Below are 20,461 nucleotides of genomic sequence, written 5' to 3'. Positions count from 1 at the left end.
AGACAGTATCTCTGGATCACAATAACGTCCGCTGGAGTCTGAGCGTAGCGATAAGCTTGCCCCATTCCAAATCCATTTCCTCTCAACGCCTTTGACTTTACGTTTCAATTAACATTTGAGTCGAAACGTCGATTAAAAAAGCATTTTCTTGGCAGAAAATTGGTGTAGTAAATTTTAATTTAACGTAAGTGATATGGTTTCAGTGAAAATAAATCCAAACAATAGGAGCGCACGCATTGTTGTGGCGTCTGTTGGAGAAACACCACAAAGGGTATCTCCGTACCAGTTTAATCATGTTAATGGAGAACACGTCTTTACAAGCAAAACATCGAATTTTTTCGTAATTTCCGGCCGAGTCGATAAATTAAACCGCACTGTCCCGCCAAGGAAGAAAAATCTCGCAACGAATGCACTTTTTGTGTTTCTTGAGATTTTCTTTATGTGGGAAAGTGCTTTTCAACATTCCACCACGCAAGGGTTCGGAAGGAAAACAAATGTTGGTCGCTTGGTCACTCGCCACCGACTCCGGCCATCAATCAAGGCCGTTTAGACCCCTAACAAAATCGAATTGAAAGCTCCAGCCGCGGGATATTCGCTAATGACATCCTTTCTGAAGGCGAAATATAATGTATCCTTTTCCCGTCATTTTTATTCTATTCAAGCGCGAATCGATAACTGTCGAGACAAATTCAACGAAATTACGATTCGGCGGACGCTGTTATGAGCGAAATTTTGTAAATTCGGCCTAATCCGATCAAAAGCAAGGGAAGCCGTCTATTGTTGCAAACCGGAACAATATAAAAAGACGGGAACACGCATCAGCTGATTGACGGAGATAGCTGTATAAAATGCGCATTAGAAGAAGTCCCAGATAAGGCATCAGATGACCCCTCTATCGCCGAAATGAAAGAAACGATCTCTTTAAGATCCGGGATTGGACCGAATCCGGGCCCGCCATAAATAATAATCAGCGAGCGGATCAAAATAAACCACATTTTCGACGAGATTTAAAGTTGCTGAATCGTTTAAATTAACGTAAAGTAGATTTCAGGAAAAACGCAAAACATATACAAATACAAACCTCTCTCTACTCACAACGTTTGAAATTAATTTGATCGTTTTCGTTCTTCGCAATTACCAAAAAGTGTACAAAGTTCGAGAAAGTTTCATTTATTGACATTTTATGGATATTGGCTCCGATAAATAATTCAAAGATTCAGATACAATTTATAGACAGGATCTTAAAAAAATTTGCTAAGCCGCAAATTTTCAGGTACAAGAAGTAAATCTGTTTTGTTAAAACCATTTCCTAAATTTCTAGATTGAGTTATTGTATCCTAGATTATGTTTTCAACATTCTAATATTGTATTTAACCTTTGTATTTAAATAAAAGATTTTCTCATTTAGTTCTAATGATTTCAGTTTTACGAGTAGTTTTGATGTATTTTTTGTATAGTAATTCGGGACTTTTTTTTCGAAAATTCGAAGCACTCCTGATGTTCTATTACCACCAGAGCCTATATTATTGTCACACGTTAAAAAACATAATGCTGCTTATTTTTATGTAACTATGACAGACAAAACGATATAAAATTGTTTTAATACAGGGTGCTCAAAAACAGGCGCACCAACTCAGTGGTACATTCTTGAAAAGCATGTGTACATACCAGAAAAGATTTTGAAAAAATTCCTAGTCATATTTTCAAAAAACCTATTTTCTTAACTGCTTCAATTTTCTTTATTTTTTAATGGTTTAATGTTTCACACTAAGTACCTAATTGCTTCCTAACATAATGATTTTTCCTATTTTTCCTAATTGCTTCCTAACATAAAATTCGCCCAAAAATTACAATTTGGAGACGTACCAACAATGAGTACTATTTCCTTGGAAAACGTTTAAAAAATTGTTTTTAATGTTGATCAAATTTTATTGAGACACGATTCAGAAAACGTTGCCACATATTCATTTAGAATTCGTTATTTGTCAATAACTGTAATGCATCGATTTTTTTTACTATCTTTACCTTTGTATGTAATCTTTCTACCAATGGGTTGGTGCTCCGGTTTTTGAGGGCCCTGTATACAAATAACTGTATACAAATGAAAAATAACTTACTTTATAACAAAAATCACTTTGAAATTTTAGTGAAAAGAATAACAAAATTAGAAACAGGTGTATGGTTTCTCACTTGATGCTGTTAAACTGGTGGATAAAGATTAAAAAAATCTAAAAAATAATCCAAAAGTTGAGGAAAAATTAGCTATAGCTATAGTGACAAACTAAGATAAACATTACACAAAAATCACGAATAAAAATAAAAATGATGAATGAAAAAATATTGATAAGGCTTTTCCCTTTCTTATTATTATGCCTGATTCTGGTTATTATAAATTTTTGCTTCTAAATGGAAAGAAGTAACAAAAATTATGTATCACATTTTTCTAATAAATTTTGTATATAAATCTTTGATTTTGCTTAATACTATAACTGTAATTTTATTGATTGTGACATTTATTTAAAACAAACTTAACGGACGTTATAATTCGTTCCCAAACAGTAAAATTCATTGCAGTTATAATAAAAAAATCTGCTACAATTGCTTCTAATTATCTTCTGACTTTTTCCTGTGATATCAACTTTCATTTAAGTTTTAAGTGTAATACGAGAAAAGTTCAAATACAAATAAATCGGAGTTTCTTTATAATTTTCAATTAAAAAAATAACAAAACTCTTTAAATTAGGTACTTTTCTACAAACTCTACATCTATGCACATAAGCTATCTTATTGGAAGTTTTTTGGCCAAGTGCGTAAGGCAGTTATGCGCAAAATGTTAAAACTCATGGTCATTGTAGAATTTAACGTTCTCCAATGCTTCTTCAGATAGTTAAAAATAAAAATAAAGTCACAAGTTGACATATTTGGATTATAAGGGGGATATGGAGGAGTCTTCAATGCAAGTATTTCAGAGTTTTTGGGGTCAAGTGGGCTGCATCTAGTCAGGCCGATTTTTTGCAAAAACATCACACCTCTTGCTGAAAAATCCCGTCTTTCTGATAAAAAATCTGTGTATATAACTCCCTGGGTTTTCCATAATACAAAATCCATATTTTTTCCTTAGGAAACCACAATATAGATTACATCGTTATTGGTGAAAAGGCCGTACCCACTTTTTTTCAGACAGGATTGGATTTTTTTTTTGATTCTGGAGTAAAATGTCGGATTCTGATTTTATCATAAATACGTAATATTGAATTGAAAACGCTTCCCTTAGTATTAAAATCGGTTGAGAAACTCGGTACAACCACTAACCCAAAATTAGTTTTTAAAAAACCACCAAAAACATGGCATACTCGTATGTGAATAGAGATAGAAGAAGAGTACGTAGAAAAGTAGTTAAAAAAGTTTTGTTAAAATTTTGTTTTGGTCAATAGTTATAAGTAAGAAAATTCCGGTTTATCTTTGAACCCTTAGAAATATCTTGATCTTCATGTTTATTGTTGCTGCGCAAAAATTTTTAAAATAAATTTTTGAAAAGACATGTTTCATATTATTTGAAAATTAGAAATCTTTATGAGAAGAAAAACATTTTTGAATAATTTTCTGATAGTTTTTAGCTTTTTATCTTCCCATCAAATGAAATTGTTTTAATCTTACAGATGCTTTAAATGGATTAAAGTAGCGTAAATGCAACCAAACTCAAAAAATATTAAATTTTGAGAAATTAGAAAAGTCAAAACTGAAAGCAAATATGGATTCTGCACGTTTAAAACTTCATACTCATGTAAAGGAAGATTTCATTGCAGAATGCAGACCATCATAATATTTTGCGATGCAAAGGAATTTTAGGTCAACTAATTTTAGAGCAACAAATTTACAACAATATTGAGTTTCATCTAAAAACTCACAAAAGAATTACTTGCTTATAGGTTCTTTTGAGCAAAAAAATTAAATTTTAGCTTTTTATCATACGTATTTTGTTTCGTTTTGTTTGTTTAAATAATGTTTACTTTAGGATTTAATAAATTACCAGACTTTATTACACAATTTCTTTTTTTTTCCAAAAATTCGGTCTCTGATTAATAACGTTTTATTATAGTTTAGATTTTCACTTACTTAACTGTACGTGTTAATTACTTTGCTGTTAATTAATTCCTGCATTTTGTTCGGGGCACGAAAAATAAAACAAAGCCATCGCTTCATCATTTTCGCGATTTTCCGATTTGTTCGACTGGTGGAACAAAAAATCGCGACGACACCATAAAAGCAACACGCACAAAGGAATGAAGAGGGTGGTTGCTGAACGTCAGTATATTATGCTTTTCTAGACACAGCCACACATCATTGAGTTTGCAAAGGGTGAAGCGTACAGTCGTCCATTGGCTTATTTTTTCGAATTCAATTTCTAAATAAAATCACAGACTTTCAAAAAAGTAATTTTATTCCTACTGGCATCATTTGTACACTCCAACCGCCTTTGATTTTCCGGAACGATTCAGTTTTAAAACCGAACATCCCCTATGGATCATGTTTGATATCTAATATTAGCGAGGGGAGGGCCGGCGCCTCGTTTCCACCCCCGGTGATTGTTACAAAATGTTTTATTACAGTTATTACGCAACGGCACGACAGGATGCTGTTTTTTGGGAGGCATAATATTGAAATTGTATCACATTTATTTGATAGTCGAAAAGGGTGAACGTAGAGTAAAAGAAACGTTTGGTAAAGCAGAGTGCTTTAAAACGATTCCCATCCTTAAAAGCCACGCTCTTTCCTTGTTCGCATACAATACTACGAATTCTATAGCGATTCAATGCAAATTGTACTTGTACAGCTCTGTCAAAACGTAAATCACACCGGATTGAGATTTTCACTGCGAAAAATATTTGCCAGAATCGGTACAATATTGGACGACATTAGTTTAGGACACATAATGAAATTTATGGGGGATCTGAAACTGATTCCATTTGGCAAATGCAATCACGGCCTACACTCGAGGGCAAAATTGCAGTAATCCGATTCATAGTGGTTTGAAGTTGTGACCCGTACGAAAAGCTGAAGGTTTTTACACATTTTCATACCGTTTCCACTCTTTACCCAACGTTTTGCGAACTGTGAAGCGTCCCCAGTTGTCAATATTGGTCAAGCAATTTGACTAAATTTTATATTTTTGCACAAAAAAGCGACCATTTGTAACGCTTTTCCAACAGATTACTTCTCACTTTTGTAACGACACTTTTTTATTAAAGTGTTCTACTATTCTACAATTTTGGGAAAATTAATTTTCAGTTTATTATAATCGTAATAGAACATTACAATAATAATTAATTAATTTAATACAGATCATTTAATACCACTCAAAAAACAAAAATCTCATTTTTTCTTAGAATGCTTAGATCGTCACTATTTGCCAAATATAATTTTGACCTAGATCTTGACTTTTAGTTTTTTAGATGTTATTCTCAAGAACTGCAATATTTATTATTTTCTGGCACAAAGTTAATTTTTGAATAACTTCTTTATCAAAATAAGCTAAAGTCTTTTACGAATTTTTGAAAAAAATATCTAAAAAAATCACATTATAATTAAAGCTTTATCCACACTGAAGCATATAAGAAAGCTATTATTCCAATTTATTTTCACTAGTGAAATAACAAAAAAATTAAAATTTAACTTCGATTAATTCCATTTTGTTAAATTGGTGGTTGTGGATAAAACGTGGTATTGCATTCATGTTTCAATCGCATCCTATCCACTTAAGAATGTTTACTTATTCTTGCGTGGATAAAATGTTTTCTAGAACATATATACAATACATAACTAATAATTTTTTTGAGATATTCGTTACAAAAAATATTGTAACTTGTATGGAAAGCAATTTTCCATATTCGCACCTCGCTGCGCTCGTGTCGCAAACAAAGTGCTCATGTGGGAAATTGTATTTTCCAAACTCGTTAAGTAAATAACTATTACCAAATACATTAAGGAAAAACATATTAACAGTATCAACAAAAAATTTTAGACGAAAAAAACACAAGAATTTCTAGTTGACGACTAGGCTCTTCTAATTATTCAAATTTATTGGGATATTATTTTTGCACATAATAAATAATAAAGTAGTTTTATTAATTTTATGTAAGAATACGTTTTATTTTATTTTTGAAACATTTTTTTGTAATCATCTACATTTGTAAAAAATGTACAACAGAAAACTTTTCGAATAGTCATTTTCTTATTTATTGGACAGGTTGGGTCTTTAATACGGTGTAGGAGACGAAATTAGATACAAAATCGCAAAATTTTCCGAACTCATAAAAATGGTACGTCAGAGTAAAAATTCAAGGGTTATACCGTCTCAGCGCCAAATCGTTTTAAATTAATTAATTCCAACCAATTCACTAATTACTTAGAAAAAAATACAAAAATGTTAAGCCTTGCCTTAACAGAGTGAGAAAAATTGAAGTCTAAAATTTTCATAAGAAACATAAAAAACATGGAAAAAAATTATTTAAATTTTAAAATTTGTGCCTTGTCGCGTGTTTTTCAAGACGTTGAGAATACGGTTAAAAATACAAGAAAAATGTTAGAAAGAAATTTGTAGACAATTAAGATTTCTTAAAAACAAGTCCCCGAGACCATATCTGTATCGTCACTGGTTTAGGCTCCAAAGACGTTCAAATACGCTGAAGCGACGAATTCGTTTCATTTTACTTGTGGTCAAGTAACGGAAAGTTAATTTATACCTAAACTGTAAAAGATAGAAAAATATTGTGTCGCGGATTTTTCTATAGAAAATTTAATTCTCTTCAATTTTGTCTTTTACACTTTTACACTTTTTTGTAACTTCAACCGTATTTCCAGCGTTTTGATAAATTTATACCTAAAGATTTTTTATAGGAAATTTAATTCTCTATGACCTTCTTAGTAATACTTTTTTACATCTGCAACCGTATTTGCAGCGCTTTGAAAAATATGGGACAGAGTAAAAATTGGTAAAAGTTTTTTTAATTAATATAGTTAACGATAAAATTTTTACATTACGTTTATGTCTTACTATTGAGAATTTGATGCTCTATCTGCTTGTATCTGTTTACCGTTATACACATACAAAGCGATCGAAAAGTCCTTCTATCATGTAAGCTTAGCATTTAAAGGATGTATGTCTGCGGAACTCAAGCCAAATGTCAAAGGAAAAATGTCAAAAAAATAAGCAAATTGAATTTTTGTTGGAATCGAGTTTTGTCCCATAGATAAGATTTACGGCATCTAACAGTTTACGTTTGAGGTAATTTCAGTTTAAATTTTGACAACAGGCTGAACTAATACACGACACCGGACACAGGTTCTGAAATGATACGCCTACTTGATAGAAGGACTTTCTAATCGCTTTGTGCATCCATTTTTTTTAATTTTTTTCAAATTCATTGCTCGAAAAACTTAGAAGGTAATAGAATAACTGCACTCTCTGGTGGCATTAACAGAACTATTGAGCCCGGGAATGTTTTATTTGTACGTCGTTCCATATCCTAACTTTTAGACATCTATAGTCTCTGGTTACGACAAAATATCACTCACAAAATAAAGTGAAAAATAAATAAATTGTGGTGTATTTCTGAAATTTTCTAAGACGCTACAGCACATCCTAATTCCTTGTTTCGCTAGATTAATAAGATAAAAATTATTCCACCATTGCATTGTTCTGGGTATTATCTCTAGTTTGTCTTCACACGAACTGTTATTACTCAAACAATAACAAAGTAATTCTGCCTTTTGTTTACAAATTTTGATCAATTTCAGTTAGTTCTGGTTGCTACGAAAGTCTCAGAAATAATACGATTGCCTTACCTTTTCTTAGCCAAAAAACTATTTCAAAAATAAATCAAAACCGTGTAATGAAAGTTTTGATTAAAAACGTAACAAGCCCGGGCCCTGCTTAATTGATGGCAGCCGTATCAAATATTCCTTTGAGTCATTACTCTTAGTTATCCTTATTATTCGGGTATTTTTGTTATAATTACCCGACTTTAGAGACTTCATTACCCCGGTGAATGGCGGTAACTGAATGTGATATTCGGTCTGCCTATTGATGCCTTCCTGCTGCGTAATTAATTCCTACAAAGCATTCCTGCCGCTATCGTGTTTCAAAGTCTGAGCAGCAGGAAAAGGACTCGTTTGAAATAATAATCTTTTCCAAATGTGAAATATGGTCATGGTCGGTTATACTTTTTCTCTTTGGCTACAACTCGAGCCACCCTATTATGTTATTCATTTCGCAAATCCCCTTAACGAGCCGAGAAGTTCGCAAAGTTTCTTACACCATTATTAAAGCGAAATATAAAACGTGGCCTGGGAACAAATTTTTACACTGTGCAGTTTCCATCATCAAAATAACAATTTCATTGTCTGCACCTTTTTTATGTAATTTATCGGGTTAGAACGGAAATAAGCGAATTTAATAAAGAGGGTAGTATCGGAAGACATTGCCATGGCAGACACGTCGCGGATTATTTCTTGAAACGCGTTTCTTTTTATAACGCAAATTATAATTTTGGTGTTACTTTGTGGTGTGCAATTAATAGTGGGGTGGTGCGGTTTATGGCCAATAAACCCCCCCATAAAATCTAAACCCTTGTCTGAATGAATCGTCTGCTTCTCCTAGACGTAGGGCGCCGGAATGCGGCGCCAGTCATCTTTGGAAGTGGGCCATGTGCGTCTCGGCGCCCGAAAACTTCCCGAAAAAATCGTCCGACTTGATCTAGTCTGGAGGGTTGGGATGAAAACAAGGGTGTCTATCGATTTTCCCCACATAAATACTCTTGTTGTCGTTGTGTTCAAGGGCAATAAAAAATAACAAGCCATAACCGGCGTCGCTGATGGCTTCTGAAACCCGAATCCGCTAATTATAAAAGATCGGATCGATCCACAATAAATTGTGCAGAAACTAGTGAATTTTTTCGTTCTAATAATACCTATCGATCAATTTTTATGCGAACCACCCAACATTTTCGGACATAGACAGTTTATAAATCCGGGAACAACGAGTATATGAGTCACAAGGACTCTTCAAACTCCTCTCAACAAGAAAATCTCCTTTATTGCGATGCCGATCCTGGCAAATCCGCAAAGCCCGGCTGCGATACACACGCGGTTGCTTAGTGATGAGCTTCGAGATGAATGCAATGTAGTAAAGCGTGCTTTTATTACACTTTTAAGCGGATGAAAGGATGTAATACACACCACGGTGTTGAAAAATCGGAAAAATCGAATTTTTTCAGGTCGATTATTCGAAGGAAAAATAACTAACGCCTACTGCCTGCTGGTGACTTTAATCTGTCTGTTAAAGTATCTCAATGATCTTGAAAAAGTTATTTGAACGAGTAAAGTAATTTGTGGTGATTTTATTCGATTATATTTTAAGTCGTTGTAAGTCGAAAAAATCACTGAAAACTGAAAACACAAATTTGGAAAATATGTTTTCCTAATCCCGTCACCAGATGTCAGGCTTAACTATTAATTTGGACATAATGTAGGTACTGTCCCTTATTTCATAACTTGTGATGTAATGAAATTCATTACGTAACTCGTTAACAGTCAAAGCTAATTGATTTGTTTATTTTTTTTTAAAACAAAAATGCTATAATAAATTTTTAATTTACGAAGGAATTAGAAAAGAGTTTGTACGTAATACGTTAGTCTAATAGCTGCTACAAAACTATATAAACGCCAACGTCGCATTTTACCAAATTATCTCTCGTTGTAAAGTGTAAATTACATTAGCTATATTTTTTGAAGTGCCTAAATAATTTATGACAACTAATTTTGAAAGACTATACGACGTTGGCGTTTTATAGTTTTGAACCAGCTAATATTGTTTAACTCGCATGATTTGTAAAACTTTTTCGCTGCGCTCACTCGTTTTGGCAAACATTATGCTCGTTAAACAAAATCGGTTTTTTCACAACTGATTACGTAAAGAACTACAGAAGTCCGGTTATAACGAACTCAGAAAATGTATCAAAATTAGTTCGTTATATCCGAAATTTGGTATAAGCGGTAAATTAAAGAAAGTGCTTTCGAAAGAAAGAAAGAAAGAAATATTTTGGAAACAGTAATGTGTACACTATGTAAATTTTATAGTTGTGCAAATATTGTAAAGGGTGATAGTAGAGCTCAGAAGAAGTGGAAATAACTTAAGGTGTATTATCCGAATATTTATGATTTCTGAGATTATAGAGATTATTTTTGTCGGCGAATAAATTTGGGACCAATAAAAATTTTAAATCAATCTGGTCGTTGAGCTTAGTTCTTTAAAATCAATTACACTGAGTTAAATTTGCAAAAACAGGCTTAAAAAAAACAGGTCCAACCATGAAAAAAAAAAATAAAAATGTAAAAATTTTGCACTGATTTTTTTTGACAAAGATACTATGTATTGAATTTCACTTGCTCAAATGTCACCGCACATTAGTCATGTAAACCTTGAAAAAAGTACCCAAAAATGCAAACCTATATGATTTTGCGTTTTTTTGACGAATTTTTAGACGCTAAAGTGGAGGTTGCTCCCTCTATATCTGAAAAACTAACAAAAGTAATTCGGATAAACCAAGTTGATTTATTTTAACTTCCATTGAGCTCTACTATCATACAACTAGCAAATTCAGACTGTACCTACTTATGTTAAAAAAACACGTTTCCACTGGTTAAAATGTTTTCTGTTAGCGACACAGTAATCTGTTCGTTAGTTAACACCACTCTTGCTGCTTTGTCATTAACTCATTATCAACCCCAACATATTCCTCAAAATTTGGTGAAAAGTTTGTTATAAACGGAAAATTGCGTGAAATTTAGTTCATTATAAGCGGATTCAATATTCGTTATAAGCGGATTCACTACAACCGGTAAAAAAATAGTACGTTCTAGCCGGAAGCGGATTTGTTATAAGTGTTATAAACGTATTAGAATATTTTTAACTTTTTTTTCTTCCTTTTGATACCGCTTCACCAAAATTGATTATCGAGCTGAAAAAGTCCTGGATAACCTAAACGATCTCCATTTTTATATAAATCAACAAATAATTCCAACTACTCAATTTACACAAAGTGAAATAAACAAATTATAAAGGACTTAATTAATTTATTTAATTATAGTAGAAAAATGATTAATGATTCATTCTCCTTACTCCTAAAGACTAAAAATTAAATGAAAAACCGTTTAGAACATCTACAACTACAAACTACGTATTGGTAATCCGGGTCAAAAAACGCAAAAAAAAAATTAGATAAAGAAAAGAATTTTAATTTTTTTCATCTTTAGACCAGAATTACCAATAGGTGAACGCCTCAGTTATATAAATTCGGCTTGAAAGGACCATGTAATTGACGCGTTTTCCTACAATATGCAAGTGCTCAAAACCAGTGCACTTACTCTGTGCACTGTTGTTAAGAAGCATTGTGTAGATTACGGGAAAAAACTTAAAAAAAATCATATTTTAAAAAATCTGGAGCTACAAACTTATTTTGCTAACTTCTTCAGTTTTTATTATTTTTTACTGTTTGTATGTTTCACACTAAGCAGTCGTTCCATAACACAACTGAATAATCATTTTTAAATTTACTATCACACTTTCAGTTTTTTTAATTTAAATTGATCAAAAAATCACAACTTATAGATATGCCAATAGCAGGAATTATTTCCTAGGAAATCGATTCAAAAAAAAATATTTTTATTGTTCATCACGAACGTTGCCACATATTATTTAATTTGAAATTAATAGCTGTTTCAAAACTATAAAAACGCCAATGTAGCATTTTCTTTAAAAATTAGCTGTTATTGATTATTTATGCACTTAAAAAAGTAACAGCAGTGTAATTTATACTTTCAATGAAAGGTCTTAATCATTAATAAATATTTTTTATTTATTATATTTTTATATTATTTTTATTTAAAAAAATAATTCGGTAAAATGCGACGTTGGCGTTTTTATAGTTTTGAAACAGCTAATGAACCACAACTGTAAAAAGTGTAGTAACATACCGTTATGATTCCCCAGATAGATTACCTTTTAACTCCTAAGTTCTAAACATCGCCAGTGCCTCGTAGCCTCACTACTTTGTAACTCCACTAAGCTGCGTGAATATATATTTGAACTTGTTAAAAAAACTCGTATCTCCCTGTTTTTGCCATAACATTTCAAAATTAGCCTTTGTATCTCCTTATTTATTTTTCTTTATTAAGATATAAATATTTATGGTACATATCTCTAAGATAAATAAATATTGTAGAAAGACTCGCATTTCCAAAATAAAAGTACCACAAAATTTTTAGAAGGTTATGTCTTATTAGAATTTTTTAGAATAAAAGGATTTTCGAAAACGTGATTTAGAATTAATTTGTACTCTAAGAGACCATCTTGATGTTTGTCTAATTTAATAGAATTGAAGTCAAGCACTTAAATAATTATTGAATCGTTTTGAACAATAGACAACAGATTGTTTTAATTACAGCCAAGCAGAATGTATACCTGAAATCATTGCACTCTAACAAATCATTCAAGAGTCCATTACTTTTGAATCACCCTGCATATGATAAAATGATTACAAGAGGTAGATATCACCACGCGATTCGAACAAAGCGTAGTTTATAGAGCCGCGAAAATATTTAAAGATATAAATAAATTTAAAAAAGTAGCAAAAATATTTTTCCAAGTGTCTTTTAATAACTTAAGAGTGTTATTATTTTCTGTTATTGTTTGACGTATTTTATTCTTCCAATTTTTTGACCATGTTGATATAACGTCACTCGTCACATCATTAGAGAGATGGGAGAGACGACGGCAAAACTTCAGACTAAATGACGCTCAAAACGCAACGGGCCTTAATCCGGCCAGTGAAGAGTTGTACATTGACAGTGACATAAGGGGAAAAACGAATAAGAGCTAATACGAGGGAAACAACGATTGTAATCGCCTCGAGAATTGTACGCGATTTCGCTTCAAATTTTTTTTTCAGATTTGAATTTGAATTAACTTGAAGGTGTAAAAAGCAAAGTTTCAAGTTTCGCTCCCTATATCCATCGAAAAGCATCCGATTTAATTTCGCTCCCACCGGAGCAATCCGGAGCCTCACCAACCGTGAAACATTATTGCCACAAAACAGTACCTCACAGCTACAATAAATAAAACGCTGCAATTCCATTAAGCAAAACCGTTTCGATCAGTCTAAAACGTCTCGATCGTGTCCTGAATGGCACTTCGATGGCATTTTTAGTATCACGTTCATGCTCACTTACTAGGTATAATACATAATAACATTGTAGGGCTGTAAGTGGAGTTGTAGAGGAGAGGGTGAAAGAATGCATCACGTGACCAAATTACTCAATGAACCGCGTATTAGCGTCTCCGAGAGCGAACGTGTCAAGAATCGAACAGAGGTGAAAGATGGAGAATTTGGTCGTGGTGGTGTTTTTTTGGAATTTTTTCTAAAATTGATTCGGCGTATGTTGAGTTGTTTGATGCAACCGACGAACGACGACAAGAAAGGGCTGTATAATATCATAATAGGCTTTTGCGGGACTGCTTACCGAAGCAGATCCACGCTAATGGTCTGATTAAGAGATTGTGCGACAAACTAATGGACGGTCCCCTCGTTTAAAGCAAGCAAATGTACAGCGAAGCCTACACAAAAATAGGCCTTTTTGAGGCCAAAAAAGCAAACTGTTCCTTCTAGTTACAACTGTTCCTATTTGCAGAGGAGAACTTAATTCCGCCATATTTAGCCTGCAGTGTTAATTATTTGTACATTCTTAGACAGATAAAAATTAGAATTCTTACTTGCAGTGGTAGCATTTTGAAAAAACGGCCATTGGCTGTGCAAATCAATTTCGAGGAAGTGAATTAGCATTTAGATTAAGTCCACTTTAAAGTCGTGATAGCTGAGACAAATGGTCGCATACATTGGAGGTAAATCGCGGAACATTTAGTTAATTGAAACGTCTGGGGGCCGAACTGAACAGTAGAACAATTACACTGAGTGTTAACAGATGATAATGTATTCATTTCTCCCCTTTTCGGAGATCGGGATGCGCTATCTCATACCCTATGCAGTTTCAACTTTACTGTCTACATCTAATCGATATTCAAATTGTGACGGATATCGAACCCGACTCAAATTTCATAACTAATGCCAAGAGTTATAATTTGATCAAATAGTGCCGATAATTGATTCAAGACAGGTAGAACAAAGAAAATCTTTCAAAAATATCGCGTATAACTTTTATTAAACAAAACTACATATATTATTATTTATTAGTATTTGCTCCATTTGCTGTAAGGTATATTAAATGCGATTGGTTTAGGTGCTACAGAAAAACCTGCCTTGTCTAGAATCCTATTGGTTGACCGTTTTTTGTAGTTGCGGATTTACCCGTTTTTGCGGAAGTACACCAATTTATTAACAAAATAAATACCAACGAAGTAAAAAGTTTGTTTTTTATGGCTTACTTAGGTCTTATAGGTGGGTGATTAAAATCATGTTCAGTTTTTAATACGTATATCGAATTCTAATTTTAACAAAGTGGGATAACACACAAATTTTAATTATCATTAATTCAATAATTAGCTACTTTACTATTTTTTCATCCTAACATACTTCGGTTTTTATCATGAAAAATGATCTAAAAATAAGTGAGTGAGAAAGTATCGGGATCGTGAACTGAACAGTAAGCAATTTTTGCAAACTATTTTAAAATTAAAGAATGTTTAAACTTCGCATCACATTCTGTAATATAGTTTAAAAAAAAAGGAAAGTTTGACAAGCAACACAATTTAGTCTGAAAATTCCTGCGATCAGTGCTATTATTTAGAAAGCACAGAGAAAGACAAAAAAAATAAAAAAAAATTATTAAAATTAAAAATAAATGATATTTTCGGTAAAATATAAACCATACGGAACCGATCAACTACGTTTAGAAGCTCTGCTTTATAATTTCTTTAGGGTCGGTTTCACCAAACTCAGTTAAATTTATTAGTAGAATAAATCCACAGAAACGATTGTGATAATCATAGTAACGATTGTTTTTAACTGTTCATTAAATTTAATCAACGTTGGTAAAACCAACCCCTAAATCATTTAAATAAAAATATTCTACACTCAAATTCTAATCAAAATTGCATTTTAATTTAACAAAATTACCAATAAGTCAAAATGGTACATTCATAATTAATCATTTTTTCTATATCAGATGTTCATTTTATCAATTCTTTTAAGTAGATAAATTGGCACTTTAACTGCAAGGCTTTCTAAATTATTAAAATATTTTATTCAATTAGATTTACAAATTACATTATATACGGATTAGCAATAACTTTTTCTCTTAAACTTAAAGTACTGCTATAGAAAAAGTGTTATATTATACACTTCGACAAATTTGTGATTTCGTCTCTCTTCAACTTAACCATTGCACTCGTAGATAAACAATCACTTTATCATCTTGAATTAGTAATTTTCAGTAAGTAGTTTGAACCAAAATAACACGTTAGGTAAAATTTTAATAAGGAGTTACAACAGCTTAGCGCTCGGAAAAATCGTTATAAAAGTAAAAAAAAACACTTAATTTTTTTTTTATTTTTACAATTACGAGTTCCAACATTGCAAATTAAAAATTGACAGAACTATAACAAGTCCAAATGATAGACTTTCTTACCTCAAAAATAATTAAACTTTTAAAAAAGTGACAGCTAAAGTGTAGCATTAGATATTTTTTTGTAATGCGTGTAAAGATCAAAATAATAATAACAAAATTTCTTATAAATAATTTTGTGTCTCGATTTCCGGTATGTACCAAAAAAAGTTTAATTTGATGAAAATTAACCAAACTATTGTTCTTAATGAATGATCGAAAAACAATGATTTCTTGATTACATTATGGTAATAATTTTAATTAATATTAATTATTCAAACTGTGCTGAAATGTATTAATGCATTAATGCCAGTTATTAAAAATGCTGTTTAAATGTCATGAAACAATTTATTATTATTTTCAATGTAATTAATTTATCTCAATCAGTTTGAGAAGCCGTCAATAACAATTACTGCACTCCCAGACAAAAACACCTAATACATGAAACCGCAATATATCAAAAAAAGCATTTTGTCATTCTCATATTTTATTTTCTAGTACTTTATCTTCCTTACATGTCCTCGTTTAGTCCCTAACAGTCTCACTTCCCCCCAATCTCAGTTTATATTCTCTGTAACCGCAGCTCTTACTTTTATGAACCCATTGATTTATGTTTTCTATATTTCTTCATTATTATTACCCCGAACCCAAAAATTGATAATAAAAATAACAATGTTTCAAATAATCAATCTGACACAAACTTAAATCTCTTTGTTGGCAATCAAATCGTCGAATAGGGTGAAGAAATCTGGAAATAACATAAATCCCGGATTAAAGCTCCTATCAGCCGAAGCCAGTGAACAGTAAAGAGGATGAGCTTTCAACATAAACGCTACAATTCGCAGCGATCGTACTCCTGCTTAAAATTCATCACCGTTTCCCGACTTTTTGCGATTTGGTTTTACGACCGGAGCAGATTTGTGTTTAACAACTTTGCAAACTTAGTTTTTTTTTAACAATTACATTAAAAAATGCACTTACCAGCCGCCCCCCATTGCGTTTTTTTGTGTTGTTAATTTCCAATTTCGCTAAATTGGCCACTAACCGAGCTCTCACTAAACACTCATTACAACGTGTGGCCGTTGGGTCGCCATAGTCTGTAATTTCATTATTTTTTATTGTAGAAAAATTAATAAAAATAATCGAATAGTTACCTCGATTGTTGCAGCATCAGGCAAACGACGTCAGGTCCGGGGTACGTTTGGTCCCCGGAGTGCTCCGGGAAGACGTTTTGGCGCCGTCTCCACGCCGCCCTCGCCATTGGAGCCCTGCCACAGTATCAGCTCTGACGTCTATCCGTTACTGTATGCCCTGAAATCCAGCCGCCAACCACCGTTCGGGGGCGGGATTTGCCGCCAGATTACACATTGTTTCAATCATGACCATGAAAAAAATTGCAGTTTCGGTATATTGTCGGCCATTTTGGAAATCACGAACGATTGTTTTCAAGATCTTATTAACTGATTCTGCTGACTGCCTACAACTATTACGATATCCAAATTATGCAGCTTGGAACTGAGAAGAAATTGTGCGCCGGAAAATGTTTATTGATTGCGATTTGATAATTTGGGCCAGGCAACGGTTTGCTTTTATTCAATTTACTAATAGGAATAAAATGTAGAAAATAACACTGATGTCTTACCAAGTTCAAACCATGTTCTTATTTTCTCCTAAATAAAAACTAGGAAAAATAAATCAGATTTGAGCACAGACAGTACAAAGAAATCATCAATTTGTTTGAAAAAATCAGCAAACAAAACAGATTATTTCAGGTTTCAAGAAAAGTCCTAAAAATTGCGGGTTGAAAAGCTTCTTAAAACCTGGAACCGGCCTCTAGTCTTTTTTAAAAAATCGTCTACTTGTAGATAATTTGAAAATTTACATAACGAAAAACAGTGTAAAAAATCAAAAACACTTTTTTCTCAATAATACAGATAATAAGAATAATAATAATAATAATAATAATAATAATAATAAAATATAATATAAAAACGTATTGCAAGATAGCTCAGAAAATTAATACTTTTACAAACGGAAAAGCATATTGAAAGACACTATAAGATCGATTAAGTGAATATCTCATTATGTCAACGATCCAGTTAACTGAATGACAAAAATTACATACACTGTTCTATAGAACAAATTTGGCGATTAGTGTTAATACTTTTTATTCTTTTTTCTCTAGTATAAAGAAGACATATGGAAGAGAGATCTTCCGCTGAGTGTAACAAAATTAGTAAAGATGTAAGCTCTTGCTCTATAGCAATCTGTGTAGAAAACAATAAACGTGTAGGTTGAAACATCGAATAAATACCCACGAAAACGAAGGAAACAAAGAAGAAAGTACGTACATACGAACAAGTTCAAATATGATAATATAATAGGAATATATTATATATATATATATATATATATATATATATATATATATATATATATATATATATAGGTAAAAACGTAACCAAATAGAAAAAAAATGTGATTTTAATAACTACCTCGTAATTCTGAGAGAAATCATAGACTAGGTCCTCGTATATTAAAAAAAAATGAAGCAACTTAAAGTGACTAAATATTTTGCTATTACTTATTAATTAATTAGTTTATTAGTTATTTTTTCTAGTAGTTATGGTGATTTAAGAAAATAGATGACAAAAAACAAAAAAATCAGAAGTTGAGCCCTCTGTACCATAGTGCCAGGATCAGATGACCCACTAACTATGAGTGTAATCGCCCAAAAAGATTTAAATAATTCTAAGTCGTCATTACTTCTTTTTACATGCTGCCACATTTGTCACTTAAGCTTAAAAATTTGAAACAATCCCTCATTGAACACCTCATATTGCAGTAGATATACTCAACCCAATCGTTCCTTTTTGATGGTTGATTAATTGATTATACATACTTTTCTTCACAGCTCGCCCAGTCCACTTTTACCAGCTACTGTTTCTAGAATTGGGTGTTTCAAAATTCAATGAGGTTTTTTCTGACTACAAACTATCCATCTTTTTTTTAAATAAGCTGTATTTTTTTTATTTGTTTTACACCCTTTCCTTTTTTTTGCTTTTAAAATCTTATATTCTTCTTTCTACCGTTGTTATATAAATTGTAGTATAGTAGGAAATGATGTGCCATATTATATCTCATATAAAATTGAGTCATCTCTCCTGTTCTTGTGGGAGATAACCAGCTGTTTTTTTTTAATGAAGGTAACGTCATCCTTATAACCATACTCCTTAGAGTATGATGAAACACTTATAAGACACTAGAAAGAATTATTCGGATTAGAATTTTTTTAAAAAAGAAAGCATGATCTAATTAACAATAAATTTTAAGCATGTATGAAAACTTAGATATAACTTACTTTCTGGTTGCTTTTCACATCGCGTTTTCATATCACTATTTCTAATGACATAAACACTATTACCTAGTATGACAAACAGGCGCCTAGTTTGCATTTACAGGACTAACAAGAATAGTTTCAATGAGTCATCTCATCCGCCGGGGAAATCCTTAGGCAGTAAACAGTTTAACAAAAATTAAATTCGATTGTGTAATTTTTTTCGTTTTTGTGAACACCTCTGGTTGTATTTACTAGTTTCCATAATCGACTTTATACTTTAAAACTATAGTAATTGTGTCTTTTGCTTTTTCCTATAATAAAATTTGCTGCTTCTTCGTTTTTGATTTTGACTGCGTATTTCTTGTTTTGAGTTCTGTGTGAATGTAGGTAAATTAATTTCTAGTAACATTATTAAACATGTGGAAAAAAGTGCAGTTAATGTTACAATTTAATAAATTTTATTTAGACTGAACATAATAAGTTTTACTTTATCTCACAAATTAATAATCAGACAGAATTCAGCGATTTGCTGTTAAATATTTATTGTGTTCAGAATATTTCTGCAGCTTATTAAAAGTAATTGATTAACTAAAATTAAGTCGCTTAAAAGAAATTGTCATTTTAGAACAATCATAATGTAATTTTATTTTGTGCAAACGTAATGTAAAAGCAATTGATTAAAATTGTTTCTTTTCCATCGAATCCGCATCCCAAAACTTACTTTCTCAACTTTTTCTAAATTAATTTATCTCTGTAAATATTTTCATTATCATGTAATAATAACTTACTACTCGATCAAATGTTAGTTACCGTTCAAATTTGTAAGTTAAGTATAAAATTTAATGTTAGATTCATAATTAATAAAAAAATGGCTAATTGGCTTTATGAACAATCAAATATTTGATTACTTATTATTTACAATTTTATGCTATTGTTAGGACTTAATTGTACTCGTAATTACTTGTAGGAAGAACAATCTATATTCGATTTACTGATTTGTATATTAACGTCGTTCCAAACTTCAATTATCAATCAGTTCAGAATGAAATTCTTTGGAGTTGCATTATTTTTCTGCTTACTTGTCGCCGCAAGTTTTGCAATCCCTGCTGAGCTATTAGGTATTAGATTTTACTAGCCTTTGCTCTTCTTTTATTAATTTACATGGTATTATTTTTAGAGCCTAAAGCAGAAGGAGATGGTGGTTTTTCGCCAAGGCAACGACGTTTGCCGCCCTACTGTGGCTGGGGCAAAGAACCTTGTTATTAAAAATTTCATCGGGTATCAATGAAATAAAGCAATTATAACACATCTCTTAGTATTTGTTAGCAGAAAACCAAAGTTCACATCCCTTCTCCCCAAACAAAACAAAAATTATTAAGTATTCATTAGTACAATTTTTTTAAATAATTTTCTTCAAAATGTTGCCAAGCAGCTGCACATAATTTG

At 31.9% G+C, this 20,461-nt stretch overlaps 1 protein-coding gene and 1 long non-coding RNA gene across 3 annotated transcripts in view; one reads left to right on the top strand and one right to left on the bottom strand.

Annotated features, from left to right (window-relative positions):
• The window catches only part of VGlut (Vesicular glutamate transporter), a 38,910-nt gene extending 21,816 nt beyond the window's left edge, over positions 1-17,094 (bottom strand). For both annotated transcript variants that reach the window (XR_001574839.2, XM_008194630.3), the window contains exons 1-2: positions 16,830-17,094; positions 16,657-16,772 (exon numbers count right to left, since the gene is read on the bottom strand). Coding sequence is in view for 1 of the 2 variants with exons in the window: in XM_008194630.3 (XP_008192852.2) it covers positions 16,657-16,670 (14 nt within the window). In the remaining variant the exon portion in view is untranslated. The remainder of the gene's footprint in view (positions 1-16,656; positions 16,773-16,829) is intronic.
• Positions 17,095-18,196: 1,102 nt separating this feature from the next.
• LOC103312860 (uncharacterized) lies at positions 18,197-20,323 on the top strand. Its single transcript, XR_511423.3, has 2 exons — positions 18,197-20,133; positions 20,193-20,323. It is a non-coding gene; the product is annotated as an uncharacterized LOC103312860 (long non-coding RNA).
• The last annotated feature ends 138 nt before the right edge of the window (positions 20,324-20,461 follow it).

This window comes from Tribolium castaneum, chromosome 9, assembly GCF_031307605.1.
Source record: "Tribolium castaneum strain GA2 chromosome 9, icTriCast1.1, whole genome shotgun sequence".
NCBI classification, from domain to species: domain Eukaryota; kingdom Metazoa; phylum Arthropoda; class Insecta; order Coleoptera; family Tenebrionidae; genus Tribolium; species Tribolium castaneum.
This window is presented reverse-complemented; position numbering and strand designations above follow the sequence as displayed.